General features: G+C 46.1%; 1 protein-coding gene across 1 annotated transcript in view; it reads right to left on the bottom strand.

Annotated features, from left to right (window-relative positions):
- EPHB1 (EPH receptor B1) overlaps nt 1-18695 on the bottom strand; it is a 405640-nt gene that overhangs the window by 85550 nt on the left and 301395 nt on the right. Inside the window, exons 6-7 of the mRNA XM_077752332.1 lie at nt 10585-10709; nt 2863-3025 (exon numbers count right to left, since the gene is read on the bottom strand). Of these exons, the coding sequence (XP_077608458.1) occupies nt 2863-3025; nt 10585-10709 (288 nt within the window). The remainder of the gene's footprint in view (nt 1-2862; nt 3026-10584; nt 10710-18695) is intronic.

The raw sequence follows: 18695 nt of genomic DNA, 5'->3' as shown, positions 1-18695 counted from the left end.
CTTGTAATATGTTCTATTACAACTAGGGTTGCCAGACACACTATTTAAAAGGCTGACCAGTTAAATCTGAATTTCAGATGTACAATAAATAATGTTTTAGTATAAGTATACCCAAACATTGCATGGGAGATACTTAGACTAAAGTATTGTTGGTTCTTTATCTGAAATTCAAGTTTATCCAGCTGTTCTGTATTTTACTTGGTAACCCTAATGACAATAGCCCTTGAAGTGAAGTTCTCCATGTCCTGCATCAGAATCACCTAAGCCTGATAATTAACCATGACTTTTTTTTTTCTGGGTTCCTCCTGAGATCTGCTGAATCAGAATCTTTGAGTGACGAGCAGACTATCTCCATATTTACCAAATGTTCCAGGCGATTCTCATGTTCCCCAAAGTTTAGGAATCACCGTTCAACTCTGTGGGGGGAGAAAGAGACTTCCAAAGATAAGGATATTGTTCTCAAGGCCACTCTATAGACATACATTTTAAAGACTGAAAGCAGAGTTTCAGTTTCTCTCAGCTTTCAGCTGAGAACTTTCTATAACATGTGTTTTTAAAAAAAATTGGGGGCAGAGAGGGGTGCCTGGGTGGCTCAGTCAGTTGAGCATCCAACCCTTGGTTTCAGCTCAGGTCTTGATCTCATGGGTTGGGAGTTTGAGACCCACACTGGGCTCTGCACTGACTGTGGAGCCCACTTGGGATTCTCTTTCTCTGCCCACCCCCCCGCCCAAGTAAGTGNCAAAATGACTAGTCCATAAAAAACATCTTTATAACTTAAAAACTTCATAAAGCAATGTGACCTTCAGTCTTTAAAATTGATTTCTAGAGAGTGAGAGACTTCAAGAACCAACATCCTTATCTTTAGAAGTGTCTTCCTCCGCTCACAGAGTTGAAGGATGATTCTCAAACACCGGGGAGCATAAGAATCGCCTGGACTGTTTGATAAACATTCAGATATCCTGCTTTATGAATGGGTTAAAAAACGCATCTAAGTCAAAGGTTAGCACACTGTAGCTAATAGCAGCCCAGGACCATGGTTGCTCTGCTGTTAGGTGGAGGTCAAACCTGCCTAAAGCGTGGTCTTTGACCCTGGGTGGAATCCTATAGGCCCTCCCTGCTCCAATGACCCTATCACTGATCAACCTTCAGCCTCACCTTTGTGCTGAAGATGGCCTGAAGCCTCAGTGAACATAATTACTACCAATGTGCAAACCTCAGTCATTAAGATAAATACTCCTGAATTTGGCCATTTACCAAAACTCTCTTATATCTAGCCCCTCTTGGGTTTATAAAACTTAACTGCCAAATGTAAAAGGAATAGTCTTCTTGGGAGAAATTTGTTACTTCTTGATTTGTCTAGCAGAATTGCCAAGAGACCAGTGCTCAGAGCATTCTGAGTTTTGGGTTTTTAATCCTGTGTACTTCCTGGTGCCACAGTGCCCATAAATCTAGATGGTAAGTGAGGTGCAAAGAGGAGACAGAATCCTTAAGGAACAGGAGACAGCCGGCGTTCTTTTCATTCCGGCAGCATTATTAATCTGAATAAATTGGCTTGCTTTTCACCCCATCTCACCATCTTCAAAACATGAGCGAAGATTCACCTAAAAAGAACTCAAAACGAGCTGCAAACTCCAATCCTATAGAAGCCAGACAACTCACATTAAAGCATCCGGGTACAAATCACTGGGAAGGGGCAAGCACCCCACGGAGGCAGCCACCTCTCAGCTCAGGGGCACGGCCCTCCCCCTACAATGCCCACCAGCAATGGCTTCTTTGCAGTTTTTCACAATAAAATGCATATAATGGTTTGCATATGAAATCCTGTGATTTTAAATGTTTCTGGTGAATTTTCAAATTGTTAAAAATTATAATGTGAGTCAATATCAAACCTCAAGTCCTATTATGTGCCTAGTCAGAGAGTGCCAACCTAAAATAAAATGTTACGTAAGGGCAGATTGTTTTGGATATAATTTAAGTAATAAGCAAAAAATTAAAGGCTTTCAGTTGAGGGCATTGAGAAGAGACTGGTATTTGGAAAATGATAAGGCAACAGCTCGCAAATGAATAAATAAAACAGATAGTGAGTAGATAAATGAAAGCATATGCCGTGGTAAACGGCTGGCTAAGAAAAAGAGTGAGGGAACACAGGCAGATACCCCATGCTCAGTGCTCAGGCTATAGGGAAATCAGGTTTTCATAACCATTTAAAAGCCTGGTTTCAGAGGACTGGAAGAGACTGTCACAGTGGGGAACTAACAAAGCCCAAAGATGGAAGTATGTTGGGTGACAGGCTTTCTGGCCTGGGGAATGGTTTAGAAGACAGCGTCTGTGTGTTATCACTGGAGATATATGACGAGAATCACATGTGAGAGTGTTTCAAATAGGCTGAGACACTGGGCACATGGGACTGCTGCATCCCCAAATTTGCCCCTCCGTGTCCTTCCTGGAGACCTTATCTTGTGCACTTGGGTTGTGAGCTCAGCTCCCAGTCACCCAGAACGGAGGGGTGAAGTGGGAGTGAGTGCAAAACAACGGCAGCATCTGGTCCCTGGTCCTGAGGCAGGAGGGCACATGAGCCCTGAGGTGCGTGTGGGTCTCATGGCGGCACCTCTCTGCATGTGGTACAGAGACCCACTGAAGGCAAACCCCAGCGATGTTAGGAGAGAAACAGGCCAGACTTGAGAAGGGTGCCCTGCCTTGTGAATGATGCAAGAGCACATGCTCCCACGCCCTCCCCAAGGCAAAGCCTTCCAAGGGGGTCACACTGGAATCCAGTGAGAGGCTGGCACTTGGCAGCTTCTCGGGGCTGCCTCCCCTCCCCCAAGTGCTGGCCCTGTACCACTGCACTGGCCTGCCTCTTACCATCCGTCAGTGTCTGGAAGCACATCTTGCCACTGAACTTGCCGTAGCCCGCCACCGTGCGGGCACGTACTTGCACCACGTACACCATGCCCGGCCGTAGGCCGTCAATCCGCGCCGTGTTCGTCTGGCTCCTGGCCATGGAGGAGTTGAACTCATTGTGTTCCTGAAAGAGAGTGAGGAGAACAGTCTGCGGTCTCCTCCTGGGGGCTGAGTCCACACCTGCTCCACCCTAGAGCACACATCTTGGTCCTACACATCTGCTAGAAGCTGCCACCAGCCCCAGGCCCTCCCTCTGAATGGGGGACAGTCTGGCCTGGACCAAGGGAATGAATGAAGGATCAGCTCTGTGTCCTGAGGTGGCCATGCTCTAAAACGAAGGCTCTGAGCAAGTGGCTAGTATCTCAGGGCTAGGCTGGGGGGCTCATTGTCATCTTCTAGTTGTTCCTCATCCAGGGTTCAGTGCACATTCAGCTCTGCAAAATCCTGTCGTGTCTCTGATGTCAGTAGAAGCAAGCTGGGAAGCATCAGCCCTTTGTTGCACATTTTTTATTTTTTTAAGGTTTATTTATTTTGAGAGAGAGACAGAGAGAGAGATGGGGGGGGGGACATGAGTGGGGGAATGGGCAGAGAGAGAGGGAGAGAGAGAATCCCAAGCAGGCTTCCCACTGTCAGCACAGAGCCTGGCACAGGGCTCAAACTCATGCACTGTGAGATCATGACCTAAGCTGAAATTGAAAGTCAGACACTTAATTGACTAAGGCACCCAGGTGCCCCCGTCCTTTGTCTCACTTCTGTTGAAGTCTTGTTTTTTCTCTCCTCACTCAGTATCTCCTCACCATGGCTATTCTAGATCACCCCTTAAGCTCCCGCAAGTCCTAGTCCTTAGCAGAGTGATTTAGTGTCCACTCTGCTGCAGAGCCTGAGGCCATGCCAAGCCACCTCCCATACCTGCTTCTGTCTTCACTTTGGCCTGTGTCTGTGTCCCAACTTCCAGTTCCCTCTCCACCAGCATCAGGAGGACATGTCTCTTCTTCCTGGAGAACAGACCCTGTCCCTTCTCACATATTCAAGGGTCAGCCCTCCATCCCCATCACTCTCCCTGGCACCTTCTGCCCTGTCTTTTACAGTCTCTGTGTCTCTGTTATCTGCACATGAGTGTCCTCTGGTGTGCACAGATTTTGCTCCTTTTTCTCAGCCTTCTGACTCCCCTGCCCATGCCTGGTGCCCTTAAAGGATGCTTCCTCTCTTTACTGCTAAACTTTTTTTTTTATTTCTGAGAGAGAGAGACAGCGTGAGCAGGGGAGGGGCAGAGAGAGGAGACACAGAATCTGAAATAGGCTCCAGGCTCTGAGCTAGCTGTCAGCACAGAGCCCGATGCAGGGCTCGAACCCACGAACTGTGAGATCATGACCTGAGCCGAAGTCGGACACTTAACCGACTGAGCCACCCAGGCGCCCCTCTTTACTGCTAATCTTATGTAATGTAACATTTGGTTTTTGCCTAGACTTTTGCAGCCTCTTATCTTTTATTCTAGCTACTCCCTCCACCAAATCCAAACTTCTTTTCTAACAGGGCGCCTGGGTGGCTCAGTCAGTTAGGCGTCTGATATTGGCTCAGGTCATGGTCTTAGAGTTAGTGAGTTCGAGCCTACGTGGGGGCTCTGTACTGACAGCATGGAGCTTGGAGCCTGCCTCAAGTTCTGTTTCTCCCTCTCTCTCTGCCCCTCCCCTGCTCATGCTCACATTTTCTCTCCCTCTCTCTCTCAAAAATAAAATAAAATAAAATAAAAAAATCTCTGACCTTCCCTAAAGTTATTATCAGATAAAAACAAAACTCCTAAATCTAGGTTTATTGGGTCCTCATTATGAAGCAATTCCAGTCTCTCACATCCCCCATATTGCCACCTCCCTGTCCCTCTAAAGGCCACACCCCCAGTCCCAGGGCCTTTGCTTAGGTGGTTTTCCCAGAGTCTAAAATGCCTCTCTTCAGTGCTCTTCTGCAACCTGCAGTTTCCTTATGCCTACATCTCTAATGCCCCTTCTTCCCATGGACTCTGTTCATTACTGTCCTTTATCTTTACACCCTCCTTTCAGCTCCCTCATATACACCAGCCTGGCCTCTGATCATTTTCATGTGTGCATCATGGAGACTGGGTTATCTCCAAGTGTGCAGGAACAAAAGTTGCAAATCTGGGCCTGCCCCTGTCTATACCATCAGCCTCAGAGCGAAATGGGGACATTGGTGAAAATGAAGAGCTTAGGTCACTGAGAGGGAAGCCCCCAAGTCCCGTGTGCAGATCTAGGGTTTTGTGATGAGTTCTAGGCACAATGGTTTGAGGGGCATGGTGACAAATGAGGGGAGAGCTGATGGCAAGAGATGTGTAAGCCACATCCTCAGACAAGCAACAGAATTCTGGGGAGTTGGGCCAGGACAAAAGAATACAGTGCAATGATAAAAAAAAACCCTGCCATTGTTTTAAAATATGCAAACATCTACCCTGCAAAGGCAGAAGTGACCTGTTGTGCATTCACTCAGTCATTTAGCCAGGCAGCCACATTTATGACATACTACCACGTTCTGGGGGCTACCTACACACAGCTGCAGGGACCAAGGCACGACCCCTCTCCTTGGGGATGCAAAACCTTGTAGGGTGGACCAGAAAATACTCAGATACTGACAGCGGTGCTGACTGAGTGACTTGGCAGAAGGCCACTTAGGGTGTTGTGGGGAAAGAGCAGAGGGTCACCCAGCTCGGGCTGGTAAGGCAATCAGGAGGTGACATTAGTCGAGTCACGAAAAAGGTGAAAGAAATCAGCCACATGGTCAAATGTGGAGAGTGAGAACTGAACAGAACACATGAAAGCAAGGCCCAAAGACATCAGGAGCCTGCAAGCAACTGGGCCTATCTGGAGTGTGGGGACACATTGGGGTGGGGACACATGCTTCGGAAGCACTTTTTAGAAACCACAGGCTAGAAGTCAGCTTGAATAGACAGTCGAAGGTTACACGCTCATCCTCATGAATGGGCTATCCACTGACCCCTGGGAGGGATTGCTATTTGATCTATTTAAAGAGAGGGAGGATCCCCTCACCCCCACCCCCAATCAGGGATCCACCAGAAAGAAGACTGCCCACTATAGAAGGGATATTAGCCAGAAGGTTGGTCATTACTGTCCTAACACACTGGAGATCTAAGACCTGACACTATAAAAATCATCTAATCACCTTGCAAATTAGGACAAAATCCCTTTGCTACAAAATCCGGGTAGCTGGATTCTCCGGTTTTACTGGAATCTGTGGAATTAGGCACTGCTTGAAAGAAGTGAAAGATTGACTACATGGCTTTCTTACTGAAAACTGTCTTTAAGCATATTAGTATTTGGAATGTGAGGACAAAACATTAACCCATTATCGCTTTAGAGCCCACACATTCTTCAAGAAGTTCAGTGATTAAAATGAGTATTAATCCTTGTTTTCTTTCAAACCCATTAATCAAACTTCAGGCAAATGAGTGAGAGCAAAGAGCAAGGGCTTGGTTTGTTTGTTTCTTTGTTTCATGACTGATTCCGTAAGCATGTGAGAGGTCTACCGTCCCCAACCTGTAGCCCAGGGCTGGCACCAAACTGCCAGGGTGCTAAAGGGTTCAGTGCTAAATGAATGAATAAACACCACACTTCAGACCAGTTATTGGAACCAATTGATTGAGCACAAGATATTGCCAAGGCCTGAAAGAGTTTCTAGGAGAAAATGATCCTAAAATTTGAAGGGTAGAAATTCCCAAGGCCTAAACCAGCCCATTCTGGCCCAGACAGTTATTATGAAGAGCAAGTGAGCATCTAAGCGCTTAATCATGAAGACAGCTGAGAGCAGATGTAGATGCCCCTCCCATGGTTCGCCTACAAGCGCTGACACCAGGAGTGAAAAGTGCTACAAGACAGTAAACAAGAGAGGATGATAAATGGAAGCATATGAAAATGGGAAGGAGATGAACATGGAGAGGCTCTGGGAGTGTCATCAGCTCGATGGCATCTGAGGTCTCTATTAATGAGCTGTTGGAGGAGGCGAAAGCCTCATCGATTCTATTTATAGAGCTGAAATCGAAAGGTGTTCCAAGCATAAATCAAGAGGGCTGATGGGGGTGGAGGGGAGGGGAAGGGGGGAGATGGGCATGGAGGAGGGCACCTGTGGGGATGAACACTGGGTATTATATGGAAACCAACTTGACAATAAACTATTTTAAAAAAAGAAAAAAAGGGGGAAAAAAAAATAAGAGGGCGATGTGAGGTAGGAGGCCCAGGGTGAGTTTGCAGGGGTTGGAAAACTACAGTCCATGGCTAGCTACCTGTTCTTGTAAACAAAGTCTTATTGGAACCCAACCATGTCCACCTTCTGATATATTGCCTACGGCTGTTTTTCTTCTACAAAGGCAAGTTGAGTAGTTGGGACAGAGACTAAATGGCCACAAACCTAAAATATTTCCTATCTTGTCCTTTATGGAAGAACTCTGTTGACTTCCTGGCTTAGAAGAAGTGGCACAGAACGGAGGAATGGGGGTTTTATTTCTTCGGGGTGAATCCAGGATATCTACTGGGCTGAGTTCTACTGTGTTTGCATTTTCTAAAGACCAGCATTTGCCAGCCTTGTGGAGCAGGTAGGCAGATCATTCTGCTTATAAGCATTTGGATTTAAAATTAAGATACACTCCCTTATTCCACAGGTCACATTAATTTTGAGATCCTCGGCATCAGCATGATTATTATCCAGTTCCTTACTGAACTCAGAAGGTTGTACCACTGAAATATAACAAAAACGTCCAGAGTTTTGATTCTTTGTGGTCATGGCTAAGTCACTTAACCTTTCTGCGACTTAGTTCCATCACTTACAAATTGGTTATACCTGGCTTTCAAGTATCTTTCTTTTCATTTCTTTTCAAGATCAGAGCTAATGTGTCTGCGAATATCTGGCACATAACAAGTACGCAATATATGATGATTTATGACCACTGTGGTTATTTCAAAATACCCTCACGGGGTAATGTCCTTTTCTTTATTTGTATTAGAAACGGTCCAGGCAATGTAACAGATCTTACAGTCAAGCACTTTATAAGTGAAGGAGAGTTCCCTAGTAACATACTGAATGGTAACCAATGCTTTGGCAAAGAACCTTCTGTGTTTCCAAGGAAAGCATTTTATCCTCTGGAGTGAGGACAATAATATGCTTCACTGAGGTGTGGAAGCTGCCTCAGGCACTGAGCTGCTGTGCATGTGTGTCTGTTAATAATTAGTATAAATTACGGAGAAGTAGGGACGTGGTCTGAAATGGGAGAATAAGCTTCCTTCATGGCATCAAGAGTTGAAGTTAATTACAGTGTTTCAAAAGAGAAGGTTTGCACGTAAAGGGAAAAGTAGCAGAGGAGCTTGGGTGTGGACTGGGGAACCAGGAGCCAGGGGATACAAGCAGGAGCCTGTCACAAAGCCCACACCTATGCTGGGGTGGGTGCCTTTGGCAGGGCAGATGAAGTGGGAGGCCAGTGGCTCCCATGTACGTAGCTGCTCTCCAGAACTGCCACTTGTGACAGTCTCCGTTCCTAGCTATGTGGTCGTGGGCAAGTTTTGTCCTATTTTGAACTACTTTGTGCACTGGTTTCTTTACCCATAGCAATGATACTAATATTGACCACACCGAGTAGTGAGGAGAAAAGTAGATAATGCTTATAAAGCTGCTGGCACCCAAGAGGAGCAGACTAGGGAGAAATTACTATTGTTTTTCTGAAGAGAGCTTATAAGGCTCAAGTTCAAGTGTGTGTGGGAAGGGGCACTGTTAGAGTCTTTCTGTGATTCTGACATTGCATCATATGCTGGCCACAAATGACTCTATCAAACTCTTAAGTCAATTCTGATGATGAAATGAGACTGTATGGACAACTGGTCCAGAAAGATTGGTCTAAAACACTGTGGAAAGCCAACATTTACTTTATTAACTGATAAAAAATATCTAGCAAACAAAGGCTCCCAATTCAAAGCTGGTTGGATATAATGGTTGCTTATGAATTCAGATGGTTTAAATTATCCCCAATTCACTGAATTATCTGAATAAACTGTCTACAAAACCCAATATCCTCTAAATGGAATAGAACACTAGCTAATCCTCACCTTGTTTGCAAGTTTGGCCACCAGGCAGAAGGGTGTAGGTCCTCACAGAATGGACTGGTGATCCATCTGGCCCTCCACTTTTAGGGACATAAATTGCTATTATTTCACAAATGTGAAAAATGTGACCCAGAGTGGTTACATAATTTGACCACAGCTGCTCAGCTGGTTAGTTATCGAGGGCACTAGAAACTAGGGCGCTCCTTCCCCAGGCAGTCATGGGCCACTGTTCAACCCTGCCTTCATGCTGGATGACTGTGAGTCTCGGTCCCTGATCCTCCCTCCACTGACCCACTGGAGAGTTCTGCCAGGCTCATTTACATACTGACAGCTTCCAGATTGACTTCTCCGACCCGGCCTCTCTCCTGAGCTCCAGGCAAGGACATCTAGCTGCCTGCACTACTTGGCTACCTCAGAGGTCTTTTAGACATCAAGCTAAACTTCTGTCCCTTCCCTTGCCACAAACATGCTCTACCATAACAAGTCCCCTTTAAGTCAATGGTGGCTGCATCCTTCTATTGGACACCCTCCCACATCTGAAGTCCAAACTGTTAGAAATGCCGTTGCTCTGTCGTTAGTTTATATATTTAGAATCTACTCTGCTTCGCCCGCCATCTCCTTCCATCCTGATCAAGCCACCATCACTGTTGTTCTAGTTGACTGTAATCTAGCAGGACTGTTTTTAGTGGAACAGCTGAATAGGCCTCTTAAAATGTTCATTTTCTGTCTCCTTCTGTTGGAAAGTAAGCTCTCTGAGGGCAGGAATCTTTGTTTGGATCATTAATACATCCTGGAATAGTACTTGCCAAATAGCAGGCACTGAATAAATTTTTGCTGAACCAAAAAATGAATCTGGTGTCTTTACGAATGATGTGTTGGGTCAGTGTTTTCCTGGGATTCTGCAAGTGCTGCAGTTTAACATGGTGGGAAGGAGGGCCTGCTTCCCCCACAGAGACCAAGGGGAGCAGCTCCACAAGGCACCACTTCCCTACTCCTGGTAGTAGCACCCTGCTGCAGGCCCCAGGAGCAGCTGCTACAGAGCAGTTAGTGGACAGCACACAAATTTCTATTAATTTCTATCTCATCCTTTAAAATTTCCATTTGCATGTCTTTAATTTCTATAAACATACTATTGCAGCAGTACATGCATATGACTTATAAATAAACAAACTTATATTGGAAGAACATGATCAAAAGCTTTAGAGGACACAAGTCTACAAAGCCCACAAAATCTTTGGGAAGTTCAGGGGACACCTGGATCTTTGCAGCATCTACATTAATATAGCAAACATATGACTGGGAAAAATGGGATTGGTTCTGCCCATACCGGCCCAGTGAGCTGTTTAGACAGCAGGGTGGTAGGCTGGAAGATTCTCTCCTGAGTTGGCACAGGAAGAGTCTGGACTTTGGAGACTTTTGTCAAGGAAGACCTGACGAACTCTCCAAGGAGCCTCTGGCCTCCATCAGCAGATCCCTCCCTCCCTTATAACTTCCTCCAGTCCTCAGATGGTCACCATCCCCTGAACGGTAGCTGGCCCTGGGTCTCACGAGCCTGGGAACAGAGCTGGCTCACCTTCTCATAGTACCGGATCTCATAATCCAGGATGATGCCATTGGGCTGCTCCGGCTGGGGCCACGACAAGGTGATGCTCCTCATGGTGGCACTGACCTGGTGCATGATGGGAACAGTGGAAGGGGCTGTGGAGAGAGGAAGAGACAGGGAAGATGAACAGATCCTCAAGTATATGAAACACATCGTCTTTCAGAGATAAATGAAGAGAGAAGTGTCTCTGGGTTTGAACCTATCCTTTCTTTCTTCCCAGCTGAGCTGATCTGCAGAACTTCCTCTGGGTTCTACATAGTGTATGGAGGATGGATAAGAAAGGAGAGAAAAGGTGGTAATTTAGGACAGGAGGACCTAAATGTGTCAGGGCAGGGCTGGAATGGACAAGATGTTTTCTGGGCAGGGAGGAGAAAGGCTTGACCACAAAGAGACGAGATGGTTGGAGGAATCACATGAAAGCACTGTGGCCTGGGGAAGCCACAGCCAGTTAGGGAGGGCATGACAACCAGTGGGACAGGAAGCACAATGGGATGTTTTTGAGCATAAGGTTTTGAAGGAATCTCAGTCTTGCGTTAATGGGCTAAACTCCTGTAGAGAAGAGAACCTGGAGGCAAGGGATGGTAATGAGAGGCTAGAACTGGTCAGTACAGAATTACTGCCATAGAAAGAATGTTCTAGCAAATGTCTCTTTCTGAAACTGCATGTAAGATTTTGCTGCATTTCAAAAGAAAGAGAGGGGGCAGCTCTCAAAAAGACATGAACACAGACTACCAACTGAGTTCATTCAGACTTTTGTCAGAGTTTTCCAAATGAGGACATTGGCAATAAAGAGCTCACAAATATAAATGAAGAAATGATATACAAACCAAACATTTGGAAACATGATAATAACTCCAAAATCTGTGAAGTGATTCCAAAATCTCTGTTAGGAAATAATATTATTTATTTCTCAATTCAACATTTTTCACACGGTGTAAATAAAATGAAAACCGTCTGGAAATAATAAATGAGGGCTGTCTTTCTAGAGAAGAGGCGGATAATGGATGAGGCTTCAGTCTGCGCTCTGCTTAGGGGCTGTTCCGTTTAGTCCTGGCACTTCTGCAGCGACGAAGGTCATTTCCTCGTGTGAACTCCACTTTACAAGGGGTTCTCTGGGGGACTGTGGTGGGCTGACATTTAGTATCCTCACTTTAAGTTAATTCCCCTCCAGAACATGGCTACTGGTCTGGGGATGGAGGATCACCATGCTCTCTACTCACTATGCTCTCAGTGAGTTCTCAGGGAGCTGGCCCCCAGGCCAGGGGAGGGGCTGCAGAGCACTTGTGAAGATGCCCACAGTCCAGGGAGCCATCAGAGAGCACAGTGTGAGAAGTGGTGTTAGGAGGGCTTAGAATCAGAGGCCCCGCAGGGTTCCCACTGGGGACCTTGGGGTGGCCCTGAAAAGGTGCCTCTCAGGGCTCCCACCCCTGGGAGCATAGCTGACTCTTGGCCCTGGCTGCTGCGCCCTGAAACCAGAACCACATCCATGCAGGGCCCCATGTCCCACGGGCTGCTTCCAGCCAATGACTAAAAGCAGCAAGGATTCTTTGATAATCCCATTCCTGACTCCTCTGCTGGGCAGCTTTCACTCAAAGACTCCCCACTGGACCCACCAACGTCTCTTTGTACAGCGTGGCAGTCTAAGTGTCTCCTCACCTAATCCTCCTTACTACCCTCCCTCCTTCACTGTGATCTGATGGCTCTGCCGGCCTCCTCTGGCCTCCCCTACCACCTCCCCAGCCAATCTCTCACCTCCAATCCCATCTTGGCGTCTGCCTCATGGAGGGCCTGATTTAATGCAGTTCTGAATCCCCCTATCAAGTATTCTCTGCTGGGCCCCACTGCATCCCCAGGGACTGGCCGCTCACTACCTCTAGGAGCTGTGGCTTCATCCTTGGGTAGCTCTCACTGATTTGCATGTCTTCCTCTGCCTATCTGAAATTCGTATCCTTCTCACTGATCTCAGTTCCACCGACTAAAGTAACAGAGAATGTTCTCTTTTCCACCGAATGGCTTGTCAAATAGCTAAAGAAGCTAGTTAGGGCTCCCCCGAGTTTTTCCTGCTGAAAAGAACAGCCAGATCCTATGAACATTTCTCCCATGACATGCTGCCCCCTGAGGTGGCTCTTTTCCAAACGGGGCTCATGTTGTCTAAATCTCTCTTCAGTCATATGGCCCAGAGGTAAATCCAATTCTTTCACTGCTGTCTATGCAGCAAAGATTAGGGTGAAACTAGTATCTTCCATGATCTGTGTACTAGATATCAGTTAAGGTGACCATTAGCCTTTTTTTTGGGGGGCGGCGGGTGATCAAAAACATGTCCCTACCATTTGATTCTGAAATCACTATCAAATATAACCTTTAGGTTTCCTCATGGTGTGTTCCTCAACTTTTGTTTGTAGTTTGTCAGTTTGACTACATGGGTTTACACATATGCTTTTACCTTTATGGAGTAACATTTGGCCTATTAATCTAGTAAGCTGAAATACTTTTTGATCCCAACTCAACCATCAACCGCACCTTCTCTTCCTCCTAACTTAGCATCATGGCACAGGTCCGTTAATGAACGAATTAAACAAATGTTCACTCGGCCTTGGCCACGTGCCAGTCACCACTCTAGGTTCTAGAGGTCCTTAGTGAGTGAAATACAATCTTCTGCCCTCACAGAGTTTCTTCTCTAGTGGGGGAGGGGGAGTGGTCAAAGGCCAGATGTGATCAATCACAAGGTATGTTAAAATATTAAGTATAACAGGAACAAATGGAGCAGGGGGGAAGGGACACAGAATTGTCCAAACGTAGGAAGCTCTATGGGAGAAGCCTGCCATTCTAAACTACGAGGTCAGCAAGGCCTTGCTTGAGAAGTAGATGCAGCAGCACGGGGATGGAGGAGGGGAGGGGCCATGTAGGCACCTGGGAAAAAAGCATTTGAGAAGGAAAGGCCAGGGTAAAGGTCTAAACTGGGAGCAGCCTGTTGTTTCAGAGGAATAGCTAAGAGCCAGTGGGACTAGAGCAGAGATGAGGCCACAGATGATGGCTTCTCCCCTGAGTGAGGAGAGCCATGGGAGGGGGGCAAACAGAGGAGTGACGTAATCTGACTTGCATGTTAACAGCATCAGGTGATGCTGAAAATAGAATGCAGGGGCCACACAAAAGCTGAAAGCCCCATCTTAACACTGTTGTCATAGTCCAGCTGCAAGACTGTGGTTACCTGGACCGGGTTTGGAGCAGTGGAGGTGGTGATAATGGGGGTGGTCAGATGCCGAAAAGATTTAGAACATCTCAATGGATGTGGGATGTGGAAGAAAGAGAAGAGCCAAGATGACTCCAAAGTTTCTGGCGTGAGCTGCTATCAGCTGAGATGTGGCAAGGCATCAGCAGGAGCGGTCAAAGTAGGCAAATGCATGTATAAGAGGTCCTTACTGGAGATGCCAGTGTAGATCCACTGGTCTGTCAGAGATACCAAGAGCAGCAGAACTAACAGAGATCATCACGAGAATCAGGAGAAGGGAATATATCATCTAAGGTTCAGGAGAAGAGGAAAAACAGCCAAGGGACTTGAGAAGGAAAGGCCAATGAGCTAGAAGGAAGCAGGGGAGTGTGAATACCTAGAAGTCAAGTGACAGTGAGTGTCTCTAGGAGGAGAGGATGTGTGGAGTGCTGCTGCTAAGTCACGTAAAAGGAAACCAGGAACTGAGCACAGAGTTAGCAACAGGCTGGATGGGTAAGTGGGGATGGCTCATGGCCAGCATTCCCGAACTTGCACGCACTGTGCAGAGCCCCAGAGAGGAGGAAGTTGGGGCAGTTTCTGGAGTCAGGGCAGGGGGGTGGATCCTGGTGGGCTCACCAACACAGATGGTCCAGGAAAACCTGCTTCCCACCCTACTACACTTACTGTGCAGCTCCAGCTGCCCTTTTGGGCTCACATGGAAACATGACTTCTATACTGCCAACCCTGTCAGCGCCATATTGGTTTTTAGGATCCTCCTCTGCCCCGAGAGCTAAAACACCATGGATTAAAAATTGGAAAGATTAACCCTAATGACTTGACAATTTTGATGGATGTGGTTCTTTTTTTTGCCTCTAATCCCTGGAAAACCATCGTTCAAGACTCAACATATTTGCCAAACATTGTGCCAGGCCCTTGCTCTAATCACTGGGGACAGAAGGATAAATAATAAAAAGCCACAGCCCTCCCCTGAATATCCTTGGCATGTAGCTGGAGTCAGGTGATAAAGAGGCAATCATAGAGCAGGGTGATCCAGAAGCGACCCAGAGCCACAGACAGCAAGGACCTCCCAGCCGCCAATCAGCACATGGATCCGGGAGAAGCTGCCAGAGGGTTAGGGTCACCGCTGCCTACACTGCTCAGATTTACGGTGATGACAGATGTTCACAGGCCCCCTTGCAGGCTGTTCATCTTCACACGGGTCACTCTAAATGTCTTCCATTTTAATTGAGATGGGATTTAGCACATGGGAGAGATAAACAGAATATTACACTTCCTCCCTGAAAGTCCAAGACAGCTTACATTTGGTGGTCTGACACTGGTGATCACCTACAGCGACAAACTTTTTTTCCTCCTTCTCCAAGTGCAAACGCCACCTCTAAATCTGGTGTTCTGCATGCTATAAAAGCTTCCAACAAAACTGAAAATGAAAATGAGTGCAGATATCCACTCAAACACCACCTAGCAAAACTAAGTCAGATTTGAGAGGGGTGGGAAGGTTAATGCCAAGCAGCAGCCCCTCTGAACCCTGAATATCCTGGTTTCAACAGTAAGTCCTTTCTTTTCTCCATAAACCTATGTTCTCAGATGAAGAAAGTTTCACTGAATGCTTGAAAAGGTCTCTGCATCACAAGAATGCTCTTCACTAAATTAAATACTCTATGCAGAGAAGAAAATGAAAATAAAGAGTTCAGGGGTGCCTGGGTGGCTTAGTCGGTTAAGCGTCCGACTTTCGCTTAGGTCATGATCTCGTGGTTCGTGGGTTCGAGCCCCGTGTCGGGCCCTGTGCTGACTGCCAGCTCGGAGCCTGGAGCTTGTTTCAGTCTGTGACTCCCTCTCTCTCTGACCCTCCCCTGCTCACGCTGTCTCTCTCTCTCTCTCTCCCAGAAATAAATTAAAAAAAACATTAAAAAAATAAATAAAGAGTTCATAATGTCATTGAAATTTAGCAAAGAAATAAATATGGGCCATTCTTTAGAAAAAGTAAGAATAAAGAGTTACCCTAGGGACTATTTGGAAGAAAGGCTAAAGGCTCAAGAAGGATGTATTTGTCCTAAAGAGGAAATCCCCAAATATCATCAAAACTTTCCTGCACTCCTTCTTAGGAAAATAAAGAGGCTGGATCCAACAAGAATTTAGGATACAAAGAAGAGAATAGAGAGGCAAGGCAAAATGTCCTGTCAAGCACTGAGTAAAATAGCTAGGTTCAAAAACAACCAGAACCAGAATGAGGAGTGTCCAAAGAAAGAGGCTACCACCAATAATAAGAGGCCCTTTAAATGTGTCAGAAGCAGGGGTGCCTGCTGGGTAGCTCAGCAGGTTAAACATCTGACTTCGGTTCAAGTCGTGATCTCACAGTGTATGGGTTAGAGTCCCACATCAGGCTCTGGGCTGACAGCTCAGAGCCTGGGGCTTGCCTCAGATTCTCTGTCTCCCTCTCTCTCTGCCCCTCCCCTGCTCATGCTCTGTCTCTCAAAAGTAAACAAACAAACAAATAAATGAATCAGAAACAGAGAGAGACTTAATAAATGTCCATTGGTCAAGCGGTTGGGGGATGGAGAAAATGCAAAGGCAGGCTGAGTCCGTGAGTCACTGCCTCTTATTCACCACCGAAGACTTTGGGGAGATCATACTCCCAAACTGCTTTTGAAGCAGGCAGATCCAAGATAGTATATCACATACAGCAGAGAAAGTGTACAGAATGTTCTTGCCTGAGCTGACAAATGAGATGTGGATAAATTGCCAGAACAGGATGGCCCCGGCTACAAGTTATGAAAAACCACACAAGTGACACCAGACAAATGTGGAACTGGACCCAAACTGGTCACAGGTCACCACCTATGGCCTCTGAGCTGGGCCTGGCCAGGCACCACTCAGCCTTCTGTTGGTAAGAAAGGCTCCAAAGGAGATCACAGTGCTTGTGGTCTGGGAGGGTGGCATGAATCTATGCCAGGAGTTATCCACAAATCTGAAACCTTGAGTCTTTATGTATGGAAACATTGCTGTCACATCTCAGGTTCACCTGGACCATACCTTTTATGTTTAGGACATTCCTTGGCCATTCAATGTAGTTACAAACTCAGTCATATTCAAAGTTTTCTGCTGATCCTTTCTGTTATCCTTATCTGATAAGGGCATACCCCCCTCCTCCAACAATTAAGCATCTCAAACCCCAAGATATGAGAATGCGTTGATGCTTTATTTTCTAGGACAAGTACTAAGTTCTAATGCATTATCTTTGTTTAATAAAAATTGCCTCCTAATGTCTTAATTGATTTTTGTGTTAAAATAATTCAACAGTTTTAACCATAGTCCATTTGGAGAAATAATAAATAACAGTTTGCTGTGTTAAAATATTGTAAGACAACAAAAGTACTTAAAGTAGTTTTAAAGAAAAATAGCAACAAACACATACTGTCCAAAATTAAGTCGATCTATTGTAGTAAAATGCCTCAAGTGTTCGTAAAAATATGAAACTTGGATTTCAAAGTTTGGCATCTACAGCAATGTTGTTTCTGCAGATAGAAATTGTGCCAGGGGCGACCTTGTTCTGAGACTACCTCTCACTCATCTTAGGAGCTACGGTGCAGGTCACAGCTGAGTCTCCTCTGCCTTGGCTCAGGTGACAGCCCTCATAAGTCTCTTGGAAGATAAATGACCTCTCCACTTAGGGAGACTTTCATATCTGAACTTGCCAAGGAGGCCCAAGGAAAGAGGAGCCCACCTTCCTTCCTCACGATAACTCATGCTGAGCAGGTTGGGGGAGCACTCCTGGCCCTGCCATGTGTTTGCAGCAGAGGGAAGGTCCTTCCAGTGACCCCTCAGAGAGATGCTGCTGTCCCAGACTGAATGGTGCACCTCTGAAGTTTAGTAACCTTCTTTACCTTCCCAGGCATTGCTTTTTCTAGGACACATGTCCCTAAGTTGATGGACATTTGAGATGTTTACACATTTTGGCTGTTGCGAATAATGCTAAGAACATTCATGTACAAGTTTCTGTGTGGACCTATGTTTGCAGTTTTGGGGGTATATATTCTAATTGCAAAATTGCTGGATCACATGGTAATGATAACCTCTTCTATTCTTTCTGGAAAAGCCTTTTCCAGCCAAACCATCTTTGGACTAATGACCTGCTGTCTGTTAGACCACAGACGCCAGCTATGAGGTAAACAAGGCAGGGAAAGGAACAGTCAGGGCCCTAGGGCCCAGTCCAGGACAGTAGGAATTGGCAAATCTAGAGAAGAACTATAGGACATGGAGGCGCTGTAGAGACATGTGGCTTCCCATTCTGCCATCTGCTTATAGTGCAATCTTGGATTAAGGTTACTTAACCTCTTGGGGTCAAGTTCATCAACTGTAAAACAGGAGTATTAATCCTTATGTTATGGATCTTTCAAATGTTCTGAGGGTAAACCCTGTATGGCCCATAGCTCCTTCCACTTAGAACTAGTCTTCCAGGCCAGGGGTCTTAGCAACCACCTCACAGTCTCCTTTTGATCCACTACTCCTGACATATGCAGATCAATGCCTGGGCAAAGTTCCGGAGGTAAATGTGAAAAGCACAATCCAGTGACAGTTGTGAGTATTTATTTGATAAATATCTTTGAAGGGATAAATAAACATGTCTGCCCAGTCAGAATGGAAGTGATGGAGAAGAATAGCTTGGAGAAGGGGAAGGTTAATGGCAGGGTTCCCCAGAGGTTGGTGTGATAAGTGCTCCAGAAGACAGATGGTTTCCTGTGACATTTCAAGAGGACTGAAAGTTTTTCTTGGAAGTAATCTAGGATGTAAACAATAAGGTGCCTTGTCCTTGAGGACAAAGAGACCTTTGGCTCAGAGGAGAGGATTGGTCATG

Source organism: Crocuta crocuta, unplaced genomic scaffold, assembly GCF_008692635.1.
Source record: "Crocuta crocuta isolate KB4526 unplaced genomic scaffold, BGI_CrCroc_1.0 scaffold580, whole genome shotgun sequence".
In the NCBI taxonomy this organism is placed as follows: Eukaryota; Metazoa; Chordata; class Mammalia; order Carnivora; family Hyaenidae; genus Crocuta; species Crocuta crocuta.
Note: the sequence above shows the minus strand (reverse complement) of the source record. Positions and strands in the feature narration are given on the sequence as shown.